The 24,606-nt window shown below is 39.9% G+C and overlaps 1 protein-coding gene and 1 long non-coding RNA gene across 26 annotated transcripts in view; one reads left to right on the top strand and one right to left on the bottom strand.

The window, feature by feature from the left end:
• Positions 1–24,606, top strand: part of MCF2L2 (MCF.2 cell line derived transforming sequence-like 2) — a 250,868-nt gene that overhangs the window by 128,815 nt on the left and 97,447 nt on the right. For all 25 annotated transcript variants that reach the window (XR_014824428.1, XR_014824429.1, XR_014824430.1 and 22 more), the window contains 3 exons: positions 3,239–3,416; positions 8,862–8,953; positions 21,983–22,068. Coding sequence is in view for 14 of the 25 variants with exons in the window: in XM_084990481.1 (XP_084846607.1) it covers positions 3,239–3,416; positions 8,862–8,953; positions 21,983–22,068 (356 nt within the window). In the remaining 11 variants the exon portion in view is untranslated. The remainder of the gene's footprint in view (positions 1–3,238; positions 3,417–8,861; positions 8,954–21,982; positions 22,069–24,606) is intronic.
• Positions 15,237–17,972, bottom strand: LOC146397632 (uncharacterized). The gene is made up of 2 exons (XR_014824456.1): positions 16,930–17,972; positions 15,237–16,869 (listed from the first exon to the last, which is right to left on the bottom strand). It is a non-coding gene; the product is annotated as an uncharacterized LOC146397632 (long non-coding RNA).

Raw genomic sequence — 24,606 nt, 5'->3', positions numbered from 1 at the left:
TGAGAGACATTCTACAAAATACCTGACCGGTACTCCTCAAAACAGTCAAGTTCATCAAAAATAGGAAAAGTTGAGAAACTGTCGCAGTCAAGAAAAGCCTAAAAAAATCATAACAACTAATTGTAATATGGTATCCTGGATGGAACCCTGGGGGAAAAAAGATTTATTAGGTAAAAACTAAGAAAATCTAAACTATGTATTTGATTTAATAATAATTTATTTTAGGGAGTTCCCATCATGGCTCAGAAGTAATGAACCCAATTAGTATCCATGAGGATGTGGGTTCAATCCCTGGCCTCACTCAGTGGGTTAAGGATCCAGCGTTGCTGTGGCTGTGGTGTAGGCTGGCAGCTATAACTCTGATTTGACCCCTAGCCTGGGAACTTCTGTATGCCACGGATGTGGCCCTAAAGACAAATAATAATTTATTTTAATAATGTAGTGTGTCAATATTGGTTCATTAATTGTACCAAATGTACCATACTAACATAAGATATTAATCATATGGGAAATTGAGTGTAGTATATATATATGGGAACTCTCTATACTATTTTGCAATTTTACTGCAAATCTAAAACTGTTCTAAAAAATGAAGTTTATTTCTGTAGTTCCTGTCATGGCTCAATGGTTAATGAACCCGGCTAGCATCCATGAGGATGCCGGTTTGATCCCTGGCCTTGATCAGTGGGTTAAGGATCTGGCATTGCTGGGAGCTGTGGTGTAGGTCGCAGACACAGCTCAGATCCCGCATTGCTGTGGCTGTGGCTGCGGCTGTGGCCGGCGGCTACAGCTCCAATTTGACCCCTAGCCTGGGAACCTCCATATGCAACGGGTGCAGCCCTAAAAAAAAAAAAGAAGACAAAAAATCAAAAATAAAATTTATTTCTAAAAAAACAAGTACTCTGTCTAAAAGATTGACTGTGTTACATTTAAGACATAGTAATTACCAAAACGACATCAGCAATTATACTTTCGTTCTTATTAGTGGCCACTTTGTCTCTGTCTGACAATATACTCTCCACAAGTGATTTTTCCTAATACATTGCTGTTGTGCTACCCTTTTAGTGTTACTGTTTTGATTTTTCTCCTTCGTTCATTTTCACTACCCAGTCCAGGGAATGAAATAATCTCAGTAGCAAATAACAGAATTCAATTCTTTAAATATTCATTGGCTATCCAGTTTGCACTTTATTCTGGGAATCAGTAATGACAGCCACAACTCCTATATCAAGGTCCTAGCAGTTTGGTTGAAGACAACATGTCCCCAGTAAATGCTCCTTGGTCCAAGAGCATATAGAATAGAAGGAACTGTGAGGCACCCAGGGGAGGAATGTTCAGCTCAGCCTGGGGAGGCCAGGGTATGTGTAGGAGAGGATGCCTAAATTTGGTCTGGAAAACTAGGTAGGCATTTTTAGGGAAGACAAAGTAGGGGAAGGGAACTGCAGCAGAAGGAACAGAAAGTGCAAAGACAGAGAGGCTGGAAACAAGCACTATAGGAACTCTGGCAGCTCGAGGCTGGAATGTAAGGGGTGGGTACTGCCGGGAGGTAAGACAGGGAAATCAGGGTCAAGTCCTGAAGAGCCCAGTGCTCAGCATGAGGGGTCTGATGCAGCAGGGAGCTCCTGCAGGGCTTTTAAACAGTAAAGTTAGATAATTTACATTTTAGACAATTCTGATTGTGGTACAGAGAATGGATTTGCAAGTGAAAAAAAGGAAAGAGGGGAATGCAGCTGTTAATCTCGCACCCACTTCCCCCAAGTCAATTTAGGAATTTAGAGTCCCTTCTGACTGCCTCATGACAATTATTTTCAGAGTTCACCCTGAGATCTCAAGGGAATGCAGCAAAAGAGCTAAGGTGAACTGAGTCCTGTCCAGCCCAAGTGGTGACTCACTGGGCTCTAGCATGTGACACTGACCTCACACCAGAGCTGACCACCACACACTACCAATATGACAGTCATCCATTAAGTCTGATTTCTCAATCTTTGTGCAGCAATTAATCCTTATGTCTCAGTTTCCTCAATTTCTGGGCCAGAGGGCTGGGTAGCAGTGGCTGGTCACCAAGTCTTATCACCATCCCCCCACAGTACAAAATGACATTGCTATCACCCTAACATAAGAGAATTAGGCTTATCTGAGGACTCAGACTCATAGTTATGTTATCAGAACCTGAAGTCCACTGTACAACTGAGGTTCCTGAGGCCAGAGGCACATTCTCTGAAGAGACCCTTTAAACATAGACCTGAGTAGGAGTCAGCAAACTGGATTCCAAAGTGGGCCAAAACTGCTTGCTACCTATTTTTGTAAATCAAATTTTATCAGAACACAGCCTCTCTCATTCATTTATGTATTATCTATTATCTATGACTGCTTTTATGCTACAATATCGAGGTTGGTGCAGTAGAAACCAGATTGTCCGGAAAGCATGAAATATCTACTGTCGGAGTCAGCATGACAAAGAAAAGTCTACCCACTTCCTGGACCCACTAGTGCTAGAGGGATGTTGTGTTGAAAGAAATGTATTCAGCTGAATTCAGGACTTGGGGAAACTCAGGTTAAACAGGTCTTGTTTCTTGTTCTGCTATGAACCTCTGCCTTAGGGCGTATAGTCAGTTATCAGAACGTGTTTGAGTTTCGCCTTTCCACTGGTATTCCTTTAATTTATTTCTTTCCTACTTTTGTATAGAAAAGGGGTCTCACAGAATAAAATTTAAATGTCTGTCCTTTTCATTACAAGTCCTTGTGATTCCTTTGAACCTACCTCAGAATTTAGCTACCTCTTTCCCCCAGAACACTTAACAGGTCTTTTCTCCATTAGGGTCTTTATTTAGGGTACATTTCTTATTTTGAAATCCTCCTGGTTTATAAGTTGGTCTAATGCCACTCATTCATGGCCTGTGGCATCCTTTTCTACCATGAATGGACAAGGTTTAGGGAACATTTACCCACTCAGCATATATTTACTCAGCACTACTCTATGCTAGGCAGTGTTCTAGGGACTGGAGATACAGTATTGAAAAGGGTACAACCCCTGCTAATCAAGTGGGAGCTATAGGCTTTTAGAGCCAAATTCTGTACAAGGGGATGTGTACAATGACCTACATATGGATACCCAGAGAAGGGTCACCTGAGGGAGATAAGGAGGCAGGGAGGAGGGGAAGATGAGAAAAAGGGCTTGCCTCATGTCCTCAAGATCAGTGCAGAGCAGTCAGCTCAAGATCTGCTTTTGTTCCCACAGGTCAAAGCCCAGAAAGTCCTGCAGAAGTTGAGCGATGTGCAGGAAATATTTCACAAGAGGCAAATGAGTCTGATGAAACTGGCAGCTAGACAGACTCGCCCAGTGCAACCCGTGGCCCCCCATCCTGAGTCCTCCCCAAAATGGGTGTCACCGAAAATCAGCCAGCCCTCCACCTTGGGTAGGTTATTTGGGGAAGGAAGTTTTGTGGCCTTACATTTCATTGATGCCCATGAGGGTTGAAGTTATGGTTGTTCAAGATGCATAATCGTCATTGTTTTGATAGCTACTACTTAAGACAAACTACAGATATGGATTAAAACAGGTGTTAAAGACAAAGTTAGATAAAATTGAGTGTCTGGATACCTGGAGAAGCTCACAGTGTAGTAGAAGAATAGTATAAATGCACAAAATAATATTAGCATAAAATAAACTCCATTGGGGACCTTTAAAAGGCCCACAAGATTCTATTAGCCATGGAGTCGTCAAGTTGGTTCTTTGGGGGAAAGTAAGTCCTTCCACATGTGGAAGTTCCCGGGCTAGGGGTTGAATCACAGCCACAGCCTCCAGCCCACGCCACAGCCACAGCAACGCAGGATCCTTGCCTCTGAGACCTACAGAGTACAGCAACGCCTGATTCTCTCTCAATCACTGAGAGAGGCCAGGGATCGAACCCTCATCCTCATAGATACTAGTCATGTTCTCAACCTGCTGAGCCACAGCAGGAACTTCTAATCCAACATGGTCTTGATTACTATATAGTTTATTAGTCAGCCTTGAGATCGGGTAGTGTTGTCTTCCAACTTTGGTCTTTTTCAAGATTGTTTGGCTATTTTAGGTCCTTTTCATTTCCACATAAATTTTAGACTCACCTTTCAGTTTCTCCTGGGATTATACACTTAATACAAAGATCAATTTTGGGAGAACTTTTATCTCACCAATGTTGAGTCTACCAACTCATAAATGTTATCTCTTTCATTTATTCAGGTCTTCATTTTCCCTCAATAATATAGAAGTTTTGAGGGTAAAGATCTTAGGCATTTCATGTTTTTTTTTTAAAAAAAACCTTAAATAAATGGAATTCACTATATATAGCTATCAATGGAAATGTATTTCTGTATAAGAATGTAGTCATACCATCTGTGAATAGGGACAGTTTTACGTCTTCTGTTTCAATCTTTATGCCTTTTTCCCCCTTTGCCTTATGATAATGGCTGGGACCTCTCATACAATATTGAATAGAAGTAATGAGAGCAAATACTCATATTTTTTCCCAATAATCAGGGAAAGAGTTCATTTTTCATCTTGAAGTATGATGTTAGCAGCAAGTTTTACACAGATGCCTTTTATTAGGTAGAGGAAGTTCCCTTCTATTCCAATTTGAGTTTTATTTTGAATGATTATTGAATTTTTCAGATGCTGTATTTGGTGCATATATTGTGATGATCATACAGTTTTTCTCCTTTATTGGCTAATATGGTGGATTACAGTGACTTATTTTTTTTAATGTTAAAACAGTCATACATTCCTGGGTAAATACTCTTGGACATGATGTATGTATTTGTTGCTTCATGTGTTTTGAAACTCTGTTCTTAAGCACATACATATTCATAATTGTTATGTCTTCCAAATATACTAACCCTTTTATAACTATGAAATATCTCTCATTCCCTTCTTATCTTTAGTAACAGTCCTTGTCTTGAAGTCTGTTTTGACTGATATTAATGTAGCCATTCCAGCTTTCTTACGCTTAGTGTTTGCATGATGGATTTTCTTCGTTCTTCTATTTGTCTTTATTTTTAAAGTATATTTTTTTGTAGACAGCATGTAACTCAGTCTTGACTTTTTAAAATGTTGTGTTAACCTCAGTCTTCTAGTTGGAATCCTTAGTCCGTTTTATATACTCTGTAATTATTGATATAGTTGGATTTAGAGATACTTTTTTGTTATTTGTGGTCTGTTTGTCTGGTATGTTTTTTATTCCTCTGATCTCCTTTCCTGGCTTCTTTTGGGTTAGTAAATTTTTTTAGCATTCCATTTTAATTCCTCTACTGGCTTTTTAGCACACATCCTTCTTTGAATTGTTTTTCCCCAGGTGTTTCTTCTAGGGATTACCGTGTGCATCCTTAATTTCTCACAATTTACTTTGAGTTAATATTGTAGCACTTTATGTAAATATAGGAAATTTGCAACAGTATAGTTCCAAATTCCCTTTATTCATCCTCTATGCTGTTTTTATCCTAAATGTTATATCTACATATGTTCCATGTCCCAATATTATATTCCAATTTTGCTTTAACTGTCATATGTCTTTTAAAGAAATTGAGAGAAAGGAAGAAAAAAGAAAAAATATATGTTATTTTATATTTAACCCCCCTTCTTCACCATTTCTGGTGTTCTTTATTATTGAATTACCATCCTATGTCAAGTCTCTTCAGGCCGAAAACTTCCTTTAGCATTTCTTGTTTTGCAGGTCTGTTTGCAACAAGCTCAGTTTTCATTTATCTGAAATTATGGCGTCTTTTGTAACTCTCAATTCAGTACAAGTTACAGTCCTCTGTGTCCCGTCACATATTCCACTTTTTAGACTTTAGTCTTGATAACAGCTTAGTGAATTTCTTTCCTGAGTGTACGCACACACACACACACACATGCACACACACACCCCTATATATACATGCACACTCAGAAACACTTATACATACATACCACAGATACACACAGAGATTCACACACAGAGAGACATCCTTCTTGAATGGTTGGAAACAGGGCTCAGTTCTCCTGACTTCTGTCTGGGGCTTTTAACCAAAACTAAATTATGCTCACTTTGATGACTTTGCTTCCCTTATTATTTTAAGGGACATGTGTTTGTTACTAGTAAACAAAGCAGGGATAATAGATTGTTTCTTGGCTTTTCAAACACAAGATTTCATAGTAGGTATTGACCCTCCTAGGGTACACAGATCTTTGACATGTCTGAACACATATTGTTGACCTTAGGCAACTTGCTCATTTTGTATAACGGTCTTCACCTTTGTTTTGGAGAGTAACCCCCAAGTGTGAATTCTAGGAGGATGCTAACAGGGTTTTCAGAAACATCTGTCTCATTGCTTAGTCACTGGGTCCATGCCAAGGTAAACCATTCTGTTTCACAGCACAAGGAACATGTTCAGAGTGGCTTAGAGATGGAAGCTGGAATCTCAGTGCTGACTCTTGGTAGCCAGGTGTCTTGGGTACAACATTCAACCTCTCTGAAGTACATAAGGAATGGGAAGAAATTCTTTTGTGGCTATAATAATAGCTAAAATATACTGAGTGTTTACCATGACCTAAACATTTTATGCATATTTACTCATTAAAGCTTCCTAACAACCCTATACTGTGGGCTTTCTCATTATTCCCCACTTTACAGTTGAAGCAGCTAAGGCACTTTGATAATGTGTGCTTCAAGCAAGACTTGAATATCTGGCAGCACAGCACCCACGTCCCTGCCTTTAACTTCATCACAGTACTTAGCATTTAGGGCAGGTGCTTCTCAGTCACGGGTGTTGCCAGTAAGTGCATGCATTTCTAGCATCCCATTGTTATGCCTGGAATCACTCAGCTTACAGAGATCCTTCAGAGAATGAGGAGCCCAACAGACTGTCCATTGTTATAAAGTAGCTTCAGTGGTCATGTAACCTGGGGCAGCAAACAGTATGCTTCACTACAGATTACAACATAACATCTATGGAAAACCTACAGAAAACCCAGCTGCTTCCAGTTGGCTCACAGAACCTGAGGGAAGGGAGGAGCCTCTGGAGGCAAGAGAGTCAACTTCTGTCAGGTCCACCACAGAGAAGCATCAGGTTAATGTTGGTGGTGTTAGCTGGGTGACGCTTGGGGGTTCTGGACCAATCACATGTATCCTGTGAGTTTCTCAAAGGAACTGTATATACAAGGGTCACGCTGGTAACAAGAACTCAAAGTAGGGAGTTCCTACTGTGGAGCAGTAGAAATGAATCCGACTAGTATCCGTGAGGATGCAGGTTCAATCCCTGGCCTCACTTGGTGGGTTAAGGATCCGGTGTTGCTGTGAGCTTTGGTGTAGGTCGCAGACATGGCTCAGATCCCAAGTTGCTGTTACTGTGGCTCTGATTCAGCCTCTAGCATGGGAATTTCCATATGCCACAGGTGCGGCCCTAAAAAAAAAGCAGAAAATAACAAACTCAAAATACTTCTTACGTATTAGCCTTGCAGCCCTCACCCCAATGCAGCCCTCTGGCAAAGCTGGGTTAGAAAGCCTCCAGCCTAACCATGGCTTCTTCTTCCCCAATCCCAGTCTTATAGCCAAATGACTGTGGAGCTTAAAGAAGGGCAAGTCCCAGGTGTCCGAGGGCCCTGTGGGAAGGAGAGGAGGGAGATAGAGTGATTGAGAGGAGAGAGCACTTCCCTTCAGACTCAGCTGATTCTTGTCCACTAATAAATACGGTTGTATCTGTTCTGGAATCCAACAATTTCTTCCTAGGGCAGGCATGGACATCCTCTTGTATAATCATAGTGTGTTTAAAATGTAAGATTTTAGTATTTTTAAAATTTTCTATAATAAGCACAAATTAAAAACCTATATAATATAAAAATACATTCAGTAGAATGTGGTATACCTAGAATTAAATCTGGTCATGTAATCCAAGAACAACATCAAATGGAATACTATACATTGCAAATGATTAATGCTAAAGTATCAGTACATAAAAGAATCCATAGAATTTGGAATAGTTAAGGAAGACTTTATGAAGAATGTGACTTTTTAGCTGGGCCTTAATAATGAGAATGGTGGAAACTATCATTTTTACCACATTACATTTACTGATTTGTTGTGGTTTGATGTTTTCTGTAGTTTTGGGTGTGACTTTTTTCTCTTTGGATCAAATGTCAGTTGCATTTACTGATTTGTTGTGGTTTGATGTTTTCTGTAGTTTTGGGTGTGACTTTTTTCTCTTTGGATCAAATGTCAATTGCTTGGGATCAAGGATTCGGGGTGGGATCAAGGATTCGGGGTGGGTGCGGAAGTTCCCAAGCCAGGGATCAAACCCTCACCACAATAGTGACCTGAGCTGCAGAAGTGACAGTGCCAGATCCTTAACCACCAGGCCACCAGGGAACTCCAAGGACTCTTTATTTTCTGCATATCTCTTTCACTTTCGATTTTATCTACTACCTTGGAAATCATTGCAGCAGCTCAATTAAGCTTTGCTAATCAACTCTGTCAACAGGTTCAAGTCAAGCTAAACGCTCTGAGTTAATTGTAAGCCAAATAGCCAAATTGCAGAGTTCCCGTTGTGGCTCAGTGGTTAACGAATCCAACTAGGAACCATGAGGTTTTGGGTTCGATTCCTGACCTTGCTCAGTGGGTTAAGGATCCGGCATTGCCGTGAGCTGTGGTGTAGATTGTAGACTCGGCTCGGATCCCGAGTTGCTGTGGCTCTTGGCATAGGCTGGCAGCTACAGCTCCAATTAGACCCCTAGCCTGGGAACCTCCATATGCTGCCTGTGCGGCCCTAAAAGGACAAAAAGACAAAAACAAAACAAAAACAAAAACAAAACAAATAGCCAAACTAATGGCAGGTTTTCTTTGTCCCTCTAGCTCCTTGTCAGAAAACATTGGAGGAACCTTATGTGGAGACAGATTTGAACTCTTTGGAAAAGGAAGATGATGAGACTAAATTTGAAGTCAAGGTAAGGTCACCTTTTACTGATAGAAATTTCTGACACAATAAAAGATAGCTGCCATAATTATCAATAAACCAATAAATTGTTTTTCCCTATTTCATACCTACTGTCACCTCCAGATAGAGCCATAAAGGCATATAGCACAGAGTCGTACTCCCAAGAGCTGAGATTTGTAGGATTTCTTCCTTTTTTTCTTCCTAACTGCAAGTAGAAATGAAACACTGTTTGGTCATGTACAGAATTGTTGGTAGATATTGTTTTATTTAAGGAAAAATCATTTTGTTCATTCCTGTCATCTGCTTTCGTATTTTAAATTGGTAGAACAGGGTATGGTTTATATAGAAAAAGAACATGACGAGATCGCATATGGCTACACATGCATACATGTGTACACACACACACATGCATATACAGCTGGTAAACTTTGAATAAGCATTGAGGAGTGTGCCAAAGTCATCTTGCTTTTGATATTGTTCTCTAGTTGTGTGATGTTAACTTTGGAAGAAGAGTACATGGAACTTCCCTGTATGTTTCTTTGCAGAATTCATGTGAATCTATAGTTATTTTAAAATAAAATTTTTTCAAAAGAGCATAAGTTTTGGAATCCTGCAGACCTAGATTTAAGCAACATAATCTCTCCAAACGTCAGTTTCTCATCTATAAAAATGGGAATGAAAACATCTTCTTGAAACTGTTTTGAGCATCAAAAGAAAATTTGAAAATTGCCAAGCACTGTATAATTGTAGGGTAATGTTATTGTTAAAATCCAAACAAGATAAATTATGAATATGTGTTGCTGCACAGCAACCCCAAAAGGCTCCCCTCTCCTCTGTCTCACTGAAAAGTAAATGGCTGACTGAATGACTCTGAAACAGAGTCCAGTAGACCATGAACTCAAATGAACTTCAGCAACAGTTCAGATCCATCATCAAGTCCTAGTGTGTCTGAATCTAGGCTCCCCACAGGGACTCCACTGCCCATTAAGGAATCAGGCAGAAAGCAAGTCATAGGCTTTTCTTCCTGGAGCCAGAAACAACATGAGAACTAGCTCCTGGCAGACTTTTCTTAGAGAGAGAAAGCTGCATTCCTGTGTCACTTCGTTCAGTCATCCTTCTGTATTCTGGGCAGATGAGGACGTTCTCATTGCTATTTCCCTCATGGTCAGAGGAATTGCATCACCATGTCTTCCAGACTTAAGAAACAATCTGCAATTTCATACAGTCTTGTAATTTTCTTTTTTTGTTGTATCGTTGTCTGGTTTTGGTATCAGGTAGCTTCATAGATGATTTTGGGAGTGTTCCCTTCTCCTCAGTCTTTTGAAAGAGTTCGAGGATTGGTATAAGTCCTTTCTGTATATCTAGTAGGATTTCCTAGTGAAGCCATCTGGTCCTGAACTTTTGTTTTCAGGACTTTGTTTTTAAATTATTAGTAGTAAAGATTCTATTTCACTTCTAGAGATTGGACTATTCAGATTGTTTCTTCTTGATTCAGTTTTGGCGGGCTATTTCTAGAAACTTGCCCATGTCTTTAGGTTCTCCAGTTTTTTGGTGTACGATTGCTCATTGTATCGCACAGTCTTGATCAGCCATATAAAATAGTAAATATCGTGATTTTTTTGAAATGGGCAAATATAATTAAACTTCACCTAACTTGACATTCATGAAGTCTGTAAAATCATTAGGTGATATAAAAAGAGTTTAACTGTGATCACATTCAAAACTAAGCATCACTCTACCCTTCTCTGTACCCTGGTCTGCGGAGAATGTCATCTGAGAGTGAGGGCTGTGCCAAAGTGCTAGAGCCCAGATTTGGCCCCCGAACTCATATACTGTTGCATTGACACACCATGTGATTTGAAGTCACGCCACATCTCTGTGACTTACTTTGCCCATCTTTAGACAATGTATTCATGAGCTGCACACTTTATAAAGATGTCATGGGAATTGTAAGTGTGTGGATGTCCTCATATATAAGAATTCAAATTAGAGTTAATTATTTCAATAATTAGAAACAAGAAAAAATGAGTGCTGTTGTTTTATGTGTGATAAAAGAAAAAAAGGAAATATAGTAATATACATAAAGCACCTTTCCTCAGGGAAGACCTCAAGTATTTAAGACCAAAGGTTTCCATAAGCTACATTTATTGTTTACTCCTAGATTATATATTGGTAAATATAGACAATGTGGGAGCAGGGGTAGGGATACTATCAGAGGCAAATAGGTTTGAGAAATGTTGAATAGAATTCAAAAAGCTCTGACCACCAGAATTCTGGTTTCTTCCTTCTGCTGTGCTATTTATTTCATTCAGGCTCCAAACCCATCCTTCTAAGATGCTCACTCCCTGTGTTCAGGCAGATCATCAACAGCATAGGTACTGCTCAGCAGGCACAGGTACAAGCTACAGTCATCCTTCTGTGCTTTTGTCATTTTTTCCCCTTACTGTTGCCTTGTTTGTGTATTTAATGAAAGGCTTATGTTAACAGTCGAGGTGGAAAAGCAAGCAGAACAGAGGCTGCCAGTCTACCTCATTTTGGCAAACAGTGGCTGGTCAGACTTCTGCTTCTAAAGCCCAAGGCTATGAGAAGAGCAGAAGCCACAGTCGTGAACAACGTGAGAGGAAGAATGGGGGCTTGTGCACTAAATCCCCCCATCCTGGACTTAGAAATCAATTTAGGATCAGCAAATACAATTAGTATTTCCTAAGACAGGTAGGATGGCCAGGGAAATATTCCAAAATATGTAAGAAAACTAGTAAGTAAAAGGTAGGTAAGAAAAGAAGGTTTAGATTCATGTCTGCACAGTCCATGGGCTGTTAAAAGGGGGATAAGGAGGTTGATTAACATCAAGAACAGTTACTGCTGCTTGTGTTTTATGGCCACCATCCAAGACGGATGACCAGGATAGATAGGAGAACGTGAATCTGACTACAGGTGACAATTCTGACATATATTTGGCCTTAAGCCTGGAATTCAAAGATGAAATGAAATCACAACCAGGCTATAAGAGCAAATCAAGTGTGATAATTTGCCCCTTTGCCTTCATGAGTAAATGCTCACAGGGGAAAAAAAAAAAAAAAGCTATAAACCCAAACCATTCATGATTGCTGCTGCTGGAGTCACTGATACTCTCTGCAACTAAAATTATGATATGATTTTATCATAATCAGAGAACTCATTCCCAAAAAAGGTGTTCACACTTCTCCAGCCGGATGATCCTTGGTGTGCCAGTTCACAGGAACTTGACAAGCTTGACTTAAGGAAGTGGCTGAGGCTCCGGGGGCATCTGGCAGCTGTGAGGGCATGCGCTTGGCTTTCTGCCATCAGGGAAAGCCAGAGTGGAGTCATCTGCTGTGGTTGCTGGCGGTTGTGATATGGCTCCTTTCTGCCCTTCACGTCACCAGTTGGAAGCTGAAAGCATGACTCACAGGGGCTGCTCACATCACAGCCTCTTGGGAGCTGGAACGAAGCCAGAGGCTGTTAAGTATTCCTTTTACCTGAACATCAACCTCAGGAAGGAGGAAGAGTTACTAGCTATGAGCACCAATGAACAGAATTCCTGGGCACCTTTTAAACTCATTTAAAATAGCGAGGGCTTTCCATGCTTCTGTGCAAACAGGCTCCTTCATAATTTTTGTGTGTGTGTCTTTTTAGGGCCGCTTCCATGGCATATGGAAGTTCCCAGGCTAGGGGTCCAATCAGAGCTGTAGTCGCCGGCCTACACCACAACCACGCCAACGCCAGATCTGAGCTGTGACTCTGACCTACACCACAGCTCACGGCAATGCCAGATCCTTAACCCGCTGAGCGAGGCCAGGGATCAAACCCATGTTGTTATGGATACTAGTCAGATTCATTTCTGCTGAGCCACACAGGAACTCCATAAAAATTTTTTAAAAACAAAACCAAAAAAAAAAAAAAGTGAAGGCAGGAAGGAAACAGAGACGTGAGGAGGGGTTGCTAACACTGACTGAGAGCCAGACGTTGTGCTTGGTGCTGCACGTGCCTGATTTCACCACAAGTCTTCAATACCTTGTGAGGAAGGTGATATTTGTTTCATCGGTGATGCTATTGAGACTCTGAGAAGCTGAGTGAGTTTCCCCAAGGCTCACACAACCTAGTAAACGGTTAAACTGGGATTTGAAATTATCAGTTTATCTAGTAGTTTACTTAGCTATCTAACTTAACCTATCTACCTGATTATTTACTCAATCTACCTAACTAGCAGTTTACTTAACCTTTTATCCTCTAAATTTCCTCTTCTGCAAAAATAGGGATAAATAGAGTAACCTCACAGGTGGTTGGTTAAATGAGAAATATGTAGAAAGCACCTAGCATTGATGCCCTGACATACAGAAGATTCTTAGTAATGTAGTTTTCCATTTAATCCTGTGTTTATAAATGGAATGTTTTGTGTAAAAGATGAAAAGAAGCCAAAGGAAAGTCAGATTCAGGCCTTATGTAGCTTCTTCAAATCTCCAATATGGATCTTTCTGCCAAATGGTCATAGATCAGGGCCAAATTCAATTCTTTGCTTTCTCACTCTTCCAAGTGCCAAAAGCTTCCATTTACCTTTCTGATTCTCAACTAGAAAACTATGAACTATAACCTCTTTTCACTGTTCATTTTCTATGATATTTAAAGTCTAGTCATTCTTAGAGCTAATGAGAGTTTCAAAGAATCCACTAAACCCATGAGGCAGCCCCCAACCACGCTCTTTGAACAATTTCTAGGGTGAAGATTCTCAGTTTCGTATGTACCGCAGTCCTGAGAAGCTTATTCATAATGCAGATTCTCAGGATCCACTCACAGAGATGCTGATTCAGGAGTTTTGTGATAAGGTACAAGAATTACTTTTTTTTTTTTTTTTTTTTTTTGGCTATGCACACAGAAAACAAAAGTTCCTGGGCCAGGGAGCAAACCTACACCACAGCAGTAACCAGAGCCACAGCAGTGACAACATCAGATCCTTAACCCACTGAGCCACCAGGCAACTCCCAAGAATCTGGATTTTTAATTTGTGCATTTGGTGACTAGAATGCACTTGGTACAAGGGTTGTTCTTTTGGTCACATTGGCCTCTAGAAGAACTAATTAAGGTAGATATGGATCTCTTAGGCTAATACAGAGTCCAAAATTCAGGGGAGTGAGGATATGATTATATTAATCTGTGAGAATATATTTTTCACTGAGGGAACTAACTACATGAAAAAAGAGAATGACAGTAAGATCACTGTTGACTTTGCTCTTTGACCAATGGAATATTGACATGACTGAAATATCTGATGTGTCCAATTTGGGTGGCTTATTCAGCTCAGTTTAAACATATGGAAAACAATTCTAACATGGGTCCCAAACTCAGGAAACTTACAAGTTTCATGGGAGAAATAACCAATTTCCAACAATTCATCATATAAAGTAGAATGACATACCTCTGGTGAGAGGAATATGGTGTATTAGAGGGCAGAAGAGGAAACTATATTTGCTGTAGTTCATAGTAAGTGTATTGGGGATATTTTTACATCCCAGGAGGTGGCATTTGGACTTACTGTTAAAGAATAAATACATCTTCGAAAGGTGGGTAAGACAGAGAATGGCATTCCAGGATGGGGAAGGATATAAAGTCTCAGAAGTCCAAAGGGAGCATAGGCTATTCTGGGAATGGACCAAGAAAGCTGAGAGAGCAGAGCAAAGTCAGGTTGCTGAAGACTGGTTGAGAGTTGTTGCCACCAAGGGCACCTATGATTGGTACCACATTGGTCTGACAATGAAGAGTAAATTAGATGGAGACAGGCAGACTGACCAGCAGTTGTCACAGTCTAGGTGAGACTTTGATGTTGAGAACCTACTGATGTCAGTGGCAAGAAGGGAGATGGGCAGAGCTCATACCCATGAGTCCTGGTTTTCTCCCCAATGCCTGAAATACTCCAGGCTGTCAGAAAAAGTTTGATGAATGAAGGAATAGATCAAGGCAAAGAAACAAGAGGGTAGATTTACTAGGGAGGGAAAGAAGGATATTGAAGACACTTTCAAGTTTCTGTCCTGGATTCCTCATTAGAGGAAGTGGTTGGCCAAGATAGAGCACTCAGGAGGAACAATAGAAAATGTGGTTTTGTACAGGCTGAGTCTAGCAGTTGTGAAGTCTTGTAGATCTGTAGCAGCAACCCACACTCTCTTTATGTTAGCTGGGCTATAGCCCTCCCCACACCATCGAGAGTCAACCAATTGGCCTTGAGGTTTTGTGGAAATTTTTTGTGAACTAGGTTAGGGCACTTCTATAAATCTAATAAAGCACTTTTCAAACTTATGATTTTATTTATGAGTTAAGTAAGATTTAATGAGTTAAATAAGTAAATATTAAGTTACAGTGACATTTATGCATTGAGGTTAAAATCACATGAAATCAAATAGCCTGAGAAAACTCAGGAGGTATGGGCAACTTCTTTTCAGTGTCCTCGGCATACTTATTTCTCCACATTTTCATGGTTTGGGAATGGGAGAAAGGTATCTTGTGACATATTCCTCACTTTCTGATATATTTAACAGAACTACAGACTTGCCTATCACTGGTGAAACAGTGCTGCAAGATTTACAGTTTTTTAAGAAGACATTTCCCCCATAAATAAATATTAAAAGTAATGTTTAGATTATTAGTCCAGCCTATAAAAGCCAATTAGCCAGCAAGAGCTTTGAACTAATTACTCATAATTCTAGCTGGGAAATTCAAGGTCTTAGGTAAAAGAGACCCTGGAAAAATTTTGTAAAGTTTGTGTCTAGAACCCATTTCCTTATCTTTCTCATCATTTTGCATTTCCGCAAAGCCTCAGGACCACTTATGCCTGTCTCCTCAAGCCTGCCCTTCCCCTCCAAAGGGCTTCAGTCTAAAATATCCTAAAGCCTTCCTGTCCCCTCCCTGCCTCTCCCTTCCCTCTTGGAAGCCTTCTCCCAATAGAATCAGGACTAGAGGTGGGAGAAATCTAAATGAGCTAGTTCCACAGCAGTGCATTACTGAGTGACTGACAACCCCTTAAATCTCCGGCAAATACTTGCTGTTTTTGAAAAGGGACCGATTGCCCAGTGAAGAGTAGTAGGAAAAGATGTGCTGAAAAGGGCCAGCAAAGATCAAGCAAATAGGACAAATGAGACAGCTAGGAATTCATTTGAAGGATAGATTCTCTAAGTGGTTCCTATTTTTCAAAAGTTCTTTCTATTCTCCATGTTAGAACCCACTGGATCTCAAAAATAAGGGGATGGGGTTTGCCCTTGCCTGCCAGTTCCAGCAGTGGAGCAGGGAGGCTGAAGTTTTTCACTCTGGGATGGAGTCTCTAAGGCCACCCTGGACTGAGCTGGAGGGGGATGCCCTTTGGAGAGGTTTCTTTTCCTTTCTTTCCCACTATCCTCTAAGCCATGCTATTCTATATATATTCAGTGATTCTTACTTGTCATACTTTTTCTTTTACTTTCTTGGGTTTCCATAATTAATTTATAATGCCAGAAAAGGGTTAAACACTTCTTGTAGTGATCACTCTTCATACTTAATGAAGAGGTTGGTTCAACCCCTTATCTGCCTTGCCTTTTCTCTCTCAGTATTAGCTCTAGCAGCTTTACTTTTAAGAAATGTAATAATATAATAAATCATACTTGAACATTAAATTACCAGATACCATCACTTTAAAAAGTTGGAGCTGAAATTGCTTTCCAAGCATTCCTAAAATCATGAAAAGAAATCACTGAAGGGAAAAACTAATTTGATTCTGTTTCACATGTTGCTATGTCTCCTGTGAGGAAGAAAAAAACAATGTTAATAGTCAATTGAAATTTAGCTGTTAGAGTTCCCAGGTGGCCTAGCAGTTAAGGATCTGGCATTGTCACTGCTGTGGCTTGGGTCACTGCTGTGGCACAAGTTCTATCCCTGGCCCAGGAATTTCTGCATGCCATAGGCAGGGCTGGGGGGAAAAAACAAAACAAAACAAAACAAAAAAAACACCTTTTTTAAAAAAATTTTAAAAGATCTATTCTTCAGAGAAATTGAAATAATTTTTTTTTACAAAATTCCTTCAGGTTAGGCACTTAGCCTATTTTTTTCTATTTTGGAAATATGTCATTCATCAAAATATAGGGGAGGAGTTCCTGTTGTGACTCAGTGGTAATAAACCCAACCAGTATGCATGAGGATGTGGGTTCAATCCCTGGCCTTGCTCAATGGGTTAAGGATCCAGTGTTGCCTTGAGCTGTGGTGTAGGTCGCATATGCAGCTCAGATCCTGCATTGCTATGGCTGTGGCGTAGGCTGGCAGCTGTAGCTCCGAATCGACCCCTAGCCTGGGAACTTCCATATGCTGCAGGTACAGCCCTAAAAAAAAATTGTATCTATTTGTATACACACACACACACACACACACCATTAGATATGTATATGGTAGACAAAACAATCAAACTCTATGTTTTTGGGAAGATAGAGGAAGTCATCATTAAAAGTGACCCTAGAAAGCCTGCATTTGGGTTGGTGTCATTTCGAAACTGGGGAGAGGCTTGGGTAGGTGTGGGGGGTACAGGGAGTGATGCTGGGCCTGGAACAGCTGCCAGCCAGCCTGCCTGCCTTCACTGCTACCTTTTTTCTTCAGAATAAAATGAACGTACAGAGGAAGGGCGTCTCCTACCTGACTGGCCTCCCAGTGGAGTAGTTTATGGTTGTCAAGTACCAGTTGACTGAGAAAAATCCTGTCTTTGGGAGGCCCTAGGGGCATCTCCAAGTCAAGGTGACTACAAGGAAACAGGATATGATTTCACAAGAAACTTGTTGCTGTGCTTTAAAATAACCTCATTTTATAATTCAGTGAGGCTCATACAGAAACCCTAACAGAGAAATACAGCAGCAATTCATGGGTTGGCCTATGGTCAGTTTTCTCGGCCCATTATTTTATTTTATTTTATTTATTTATTTATTTATTTTCACGAAGTGAGTTTTATTTTAATATTTGGCTAAGACACATAATTTTAAACTTGCCACAATTAAGAAATTACATTTCCAATAGAAAAACTAAGATATAGATAGATACAGAAATAGGCTTATGTACACAAATGCATTCACACAATATTTGGCCCATTATTTTAATCAAAGGATAAATATTTGAAAAAAACAAGCATTTGTTTGAAAATGCTCTCTTCCTCCAGAGCTTTCAGGAAGCTTAATTTAAAATTTTCCCAAAAGTACTCTGACTCCAATTTAGCTTTCATCTCAAAATTGGAAGCAGTAGCACCTCTGCTGGTTTTTAAAATTATAAGCAGAGGAGTGTTTCATAGCCAAATCACATCTCCCTCATTTTACACAGAAGGAGGAAATGGTTGTCCAGGAAGATTAAGTGACTTGGCCAACATCTCCCAGCTGGTGAGAAATTTGGGATCTCTCATACCTGAGCAGGTAGCAACTACCCAGCAATTACTGAAGGTCAGCATGCTGAGTACTTTACATAATTACCTGTTTTAATCTCCAAAAAGTAAATATTAAAGAGCCAACCATAAATTCCATTAAGCCTTTTCTTTGTACTAAACATTTTAGTAAATTATCTCTAACCACCACAACAACCTTCTGATATAGATGTAATTACCCTTATTTTACTGATAGAGAACCAAGGTGCTCCCCGAGGCCACTTTTTACAAAGTAATCCAGGGATCCCCACCCAGATTTACCTCTCACACCTCAGTTTGTGTTCTTTTCACTCTATCAGAGGTTTTCAACTTACAGGTCATGAGGATGATAGTGAACTCAATTCGGTGGGTACACCAGCCTTTAAAAATAAATAAATAAAAAGGACCGAATGGAATGGGATAAAATTTTCAAATAGAATATATCCCATCACAAAAATAACCCAATCACATTTTCCAGGTACCTGTATATCCGTTGTATGCTTTTCCCAACCCCACCAAACTCAATTCTGCACTATCTACTTAGAGATAGCTTCAGATTCCAAACATTCAGGACTCAGCTCTCTAAGACTGCTTCCATGTACATCCATGCCCCCCCACCATCACAAACCCAAGCTGTCACCTGTGCTTTTATTTTTTTCTCTTTTTTTTGGGGGGCCACACACCCAAGGCATATGGAGGTTCCCAGGCCAGAGGTCGGATCAGAGCTACAGCTGCCGGCCTACACCACAGCCATAGCAACGCCATATCCAAGCCTCGTCTGTGACCTATATCACAGCTCATGGCAACACCGGATCCTTAACCCACTAAGCAAGGCCAGGGATCGAACCTGCAACCTCCTGGTTCCTAGTCAGATTCGTTTCTGCTGCACCCCAGCAGGAACTCCTCACCTGTGCTTCCACAGACTGGAGAGACTGGCTGTAGGTGCTTTCCAGAAGTCACCTCATTAGCATAAACCCAAGTGTGGTTGAAAGGGGTTATTGTAAATATCAAGACACTCTTATCAAAGGAAACTTAAAGGGTTTTAGGAGCTCTGTGCCAGAAACAGGGTGAAGACCAAATATATATTTCCTATTATAAATCACAGTATGTGTGTATAAGTATTATTATGTAAACATTATTCTTGTGGGTTGTGGTCACATTTTGAAAGCCACTGCACTAGAACTAAGCCATCTGCCTTAGCAAAACCTTGGTATACAGTGCAGTTAACGACCTTACTGCAGGCTCTTACCAAAACTGTTTCCAGATCTGCTGTGGATCCTTCCCATACATCCTCAGTAACATCAAAGTTGATTGACAGAGGACTCTTCCTCCACCCTGACACCAAGTGTCTGACACGTGGCGCAAGAACATGGATTAACACAACCAAGTCCATGCCCAGGCATTTCAGCAAGCCATGAGGTCATCTCCTGTGTGATAGTCTATAAATTAGAGGAATGACATCATTCTGCATAAAAGATAATGGCGCAGCGGAAATGAATCCGACTAGGAACCATGAGGTTGCAGGTTTGATCCCTGGCCTTGCTCAGTGGGTTAAGGATCTGGTGTTGCCGTGAGCTGTGGTGTAGGTCACAGACATGGCTCAGACCCTGTATTGCTGTGGCTGTGGTGTAGTCCAGCAGCAACAGCTCTGATTAGACCCCTACCTGCAAACCTCCATATGCCACTGGTGTGGCCTTAAAAAAGACAAAAGACAAAAATAATAATAATAATAATGAAATCCATACCTGCACCTTGAGTCATTGTTATTTTTCCATCACTATACTAGGTTGTGGTGAAATAGGAGCTTCTACAACCCACCATACTAACAATAGATCAATAGGGTTGGAAAGAGCACAGTTCATTTCATAAGCACAAAGCAAGTTTTACAGTGAAAGGGAGTTTTGTTAATAATGGTAGTTACTCTTTCTGAAGGTATTGCATGTTGTGGATTCAAAGATGAATAAAGCTGGAGCTCAAAGTCCACTGGGTGTTTCTGGCACAGTAACGTCACAGAGGAAGAACTAAAAAGAGATGCATTGTAACATTAATGCCATAGTAATTAGTTCAACATCACATAGAAAATGTGAAGAGCTTTGGTAGTGTGATGAAAATACCTAGATTGGTTTGAATCCAGGAACTGCTATTTACCTCTATATATTGACTGAAGTGAAAAATATATTCTAGTCTCTGGTCAAATGTATGTATAGAACTAAAAATTTAGATTCTAATTGAGATGATATCCTATTTTAAAAGAAAAAAATAAGAACTCGAATGGAAGATTGCTCTTGTATTTTACAGCTAAATTAGCAAAACTAGTATCCCAAATCCTCCTTTATTTGTTAGCCTGCTTTCTGGATATGAGACAAGATTTGGGAAGACATCTGTGAAAAGATAGAAAATCCACAATTTCCTTTCATACACTGAGCATTTTTGAATTGCTGTCTCTGTGGTGGGCATTGTGGATAATAAAACAACCTTACCTGACTGCTCTCTCTCAATCCAAGGAAAGGACTCTCTTGCGTTGTCAACAACTAGCTGAGCAGGCTGTCACTCTCACCTGCTTTGCAAGACTTCCTATCTGTTCATCTGAATCTGGGAAAAGCTCATCCTCTTAACCTTCAGCTCTAATTTACCAGGAATCTTTATGTTTATTCATTACATTTCTCTTAACAATATTTCTGCAAGAGGGCCCTTTCTAAAGCTATACTCCCGTTTGTGAGGAGGTAAAATAACTAATTTAAACAGAACCTAGCAGGAAGGAAGAACTCAAACACTGGCTAATTACCTACCTGTTCGTTATTGGTTAATGCTTTTATAATACTCTCGCTGCATTCATTTTGTTGTATAAATTTACTTCCTTGTTAAAAGGATATTTTCTTGAAAGTAAATTGAGTAGGAGTCTTGTCTCTTTTAAAAAATCGAATGCCTAGAGTTATTCTGAAAAAGGGCCAGAACCCTATGTGGCAGATGGGGTCCATGTTCTAGGGGAGGAAATCGAGAGGCTTGGTGAGTTTACCCAAGGTCTCAGAGGTGGCACATAGTGGAGCAGGGCTTCAGGCCCTGCACTGGTGACAGCTCTGCCCGGCCCTGCCCTGCCCTGCCCTGCCCTTCCCTGCCCTGTCCTAGGGAGGCAGTGTGATGGAACAGACTCTTGATTACCAGCCTGTGAAAATGGACCCTGGACTTAGCTCCTCTCTGCTTCTAACTCTCTTTTTGGCCTTGGGCAAGTCACCACTTCTCCAGACCTTGATTTCTTACCCCATAAAGAAAAAAAAACGCAAATATTGAATCAGATGACCCCTTCACTCTCCCTTATAGCAAACTGAATCTTTTTTGTGAATCCACAGGGAAGGGGGAGGACGTTATTACTCCTTCATTATGAAGGAAAAAGAATACCTGCTTTTCAGAATAAGTTTTTTATGTTCTTGAAGGAAGTCTGAGAGACAAACTAAAAAATATACAGAGTAGTTGAGGATAACCCAAGAAAGAGAAAGATGAGACACTGGATATTTTGCTCATCTAGAAAACTAAAAATGAAAACAAAACAAAGACATTTGGGAATAGAAAAATATAGATAAGAGCCTTCCTCCCCCAAACAAACAGATGATCTTATCAAAATTTCTTTCACTTCAGAATGAAGAAATACCTGAAAGCAGTCATGATGGGGAGAACCCTGAGCCAGAGCAGCTTGAAGGTTCCAAAAATCTTTCCCCCAGCAGGTAAGATTGCACATCCCTTTGTAGAAGTCATGTTAACCCTTTAGAGGGATGGAGGTGGTGATGGAGGAGGATAGGGTGTCCTCTGTTTTAAATCTCATCACTTATCTTTCCAGATAAACATCAACATTATTTATTCTATATACTAACCTTTGTTATATACATGAGAACAAAACTCATCTCATAAAAGCAATAAGCAAGAGCTGAAAATGGCATCTTACTTTTTTGGAAACCAGGCTTTCAAAGATACTCAGTGTTTAAAAATGATGGATTATCAAGAAAATAGTATATGAAAAAATATTATTATTAATATTGTTGGAGTTATAGGTTTTTAAACATTTAAAGGCTATAGGTTTCCCAAAGACACAATTTATACAAATGTAATGCTGTCTTTGGCCTACAGGAAGGTGTTTGCATTCATATGAATGCTCTGTAGATCAGAAAACCTAAATTGTAACAGACCAAAGGCACGAGAGGAAATTCGTTTTTTTAAAGTCTTCTTTATACTCAGAATCTCCATCATTCGCTCTGTTTTAACATTTGTCACACTGTTTTACCCACACCATTTGACTGACTCATTTATGAGCTGCTTTCATCCCAGATTCTATCTTGCTTAGCTCTTGGCAGGCCTCAAAACACCTGTAGAATCAATAAACAAACATTTTCAAGGAAGCTGCCCCTTGATTAAAGCCAATATTGGTCTAGTTAGTCTACTTTCTATTCTTTGACTTTGAAGTGTACTTAGGAAACATGTGGGCTCTTACTGGTTGAAATGTGTCTTTGAGTTATAGTAAATGGGTCAATTCAGCATATCTGAGTGTGTTTAGTTGGGTTGTATCTGAAAAGCATCACTTGGCAACATATTCTGTTGTTTTCCTTAAGTGACAATATATCTTGGAGGACTCTTCTATTATTACAACCATACCTATTTTTATAATTGTACTTTTATAAGTCTTAATCCTTTAAGTTAACTGATGAATTAATTTACAGTGAATGATTAAATCATATTTCTAAAGAGTAATACAAAAGGAAAAAATTACACCATTTAATGAAACAAAAATATCTATGATTCTCGCAAAAGAACCTTGAGAAAAGGCAAAATTATGTAGTAGATTAAGGTGATAGGAGAATCTTTAAGACTGCTGTTTTTGTTCTACCACTAGCTTTATCATTTTTTTCCTTTATAGTTGATTTAGTGTTGTGTTGATTTCTACTGTACAGCAAAGTGACCCAGCCACCACACACACACACACACACACACACACACACACACACACACAGTGTATATTCTTTTTTTCACATTATTCTCCATCATGTTCCATCACAAGTGACTGGATATAGTTCCCTGTGCTATACAGCTGGATCTCATTGCTTATCCACTCCAAATGCAATAGTTTGCATCTATTAATCCCATACTCCCAGTCCATCCCACTCCCAGTCCCCCTTGGCAACCATAACACTAGCTTTGAATTAATACTGTAAGATCACCATTTTTGCTGCAACATTTTAATCTATAGCTCCTTATTCACTTTTTATTTTATAGATTTGAGTTTTTATGTATAGCTAATATAAATCTTTCGGGCTAGAGCTGACATGTACAATATACTTGGAATATGGTAAGAATTCAGATTTTGTTGAATAAATTATAAACTTTTAAGTGGTACAGGTAAAACATTGTACCAGATAGTGTCCATGAAGGGTTCTGAATAATTAATCTCTTTTCATATTTGGATGGCTTGCCAGAGTAACAATACTTTATTATATTTGAATAAAATAATGATCACAAGCACTATGTGATGGTACTGTGTATAGTCCTCGCCTTCGGAACTTATGTGTTAGCCAGGAAGAAACACATGAAATAATTACTAGGAAGCACAATAATATATGTGATTAAGCATGTATTTTAGAGGGAGAAAGGGAAGAGATGCCTAATGGAGGAACAAAGTTAGAACTGGATATCCAAGATTTCAACAGGAGAAACAGCATTCCTGGAAAGGGAAACCAGCTTACGCAAGGCATGGTCACAAATGAGATTTGTGATGGATGGTAGTGGCAATGGGAAAAATAAAGCTAGAAGGAAAGAAGGAGGGAAAGAAGATTACACAAGGCCTTAAAACCCAGTAGAAAGGATTAGATTTGATGTTGGGGGCAGTAAGGAGCCTTTGAGATCTGCAGCAAAGGAATATCATAATGAAAGCTTCTTCCACTGCAGAATGCAGTCATTGAAGGGAAAACAGTCCAGGAGACACCTGACATTTCTCTCATTATTACAGAAGAATGTATAACCTTGTATATCAAGAGTTCTCTGGTCTGGAGTTCCCATCATGGCACAGCAGAAACGAATCAGACTAGGAACCATGAGGTTGTGGGTTCAATCCCTGGCCTCGCTTAGTGGGTTAAGGATCCGGCGTTGCCATGAGCTGTGGTGTAGGTCACACACGTGGCTCGGATCTGGTATTGCTGTGGCTGTGGTGTAGGCCAGCAGCTATAGCTCTGATTCGACCCCTAGCCTGGGAACCTCCATATGCCGCGTGTATAGCC

This window comes from Sus scrofa, chromosome 13 (assembly GCF_054392235.1).
Source record: "Sus scrofa isolate SSC_HxYL_T2T_F1_AM1 chromosome 13, Sscrofa_HxYL_maternal_Yorkshire_Landrace_v2.0, whole genome shotgun sequence".
Classification (NCBI taxonomy): domain Eukaryota; kingdom Metazoa; phylum Chordata; class Mammalia; order Artiodactyla; family Suidae; genus Sus; species Sus scrofa.
The sequence above is the reverse complement of the archived record's forward strand: the minus strand, read 5'-3'. Positions and strand labels throughout refer to the sequence as shown.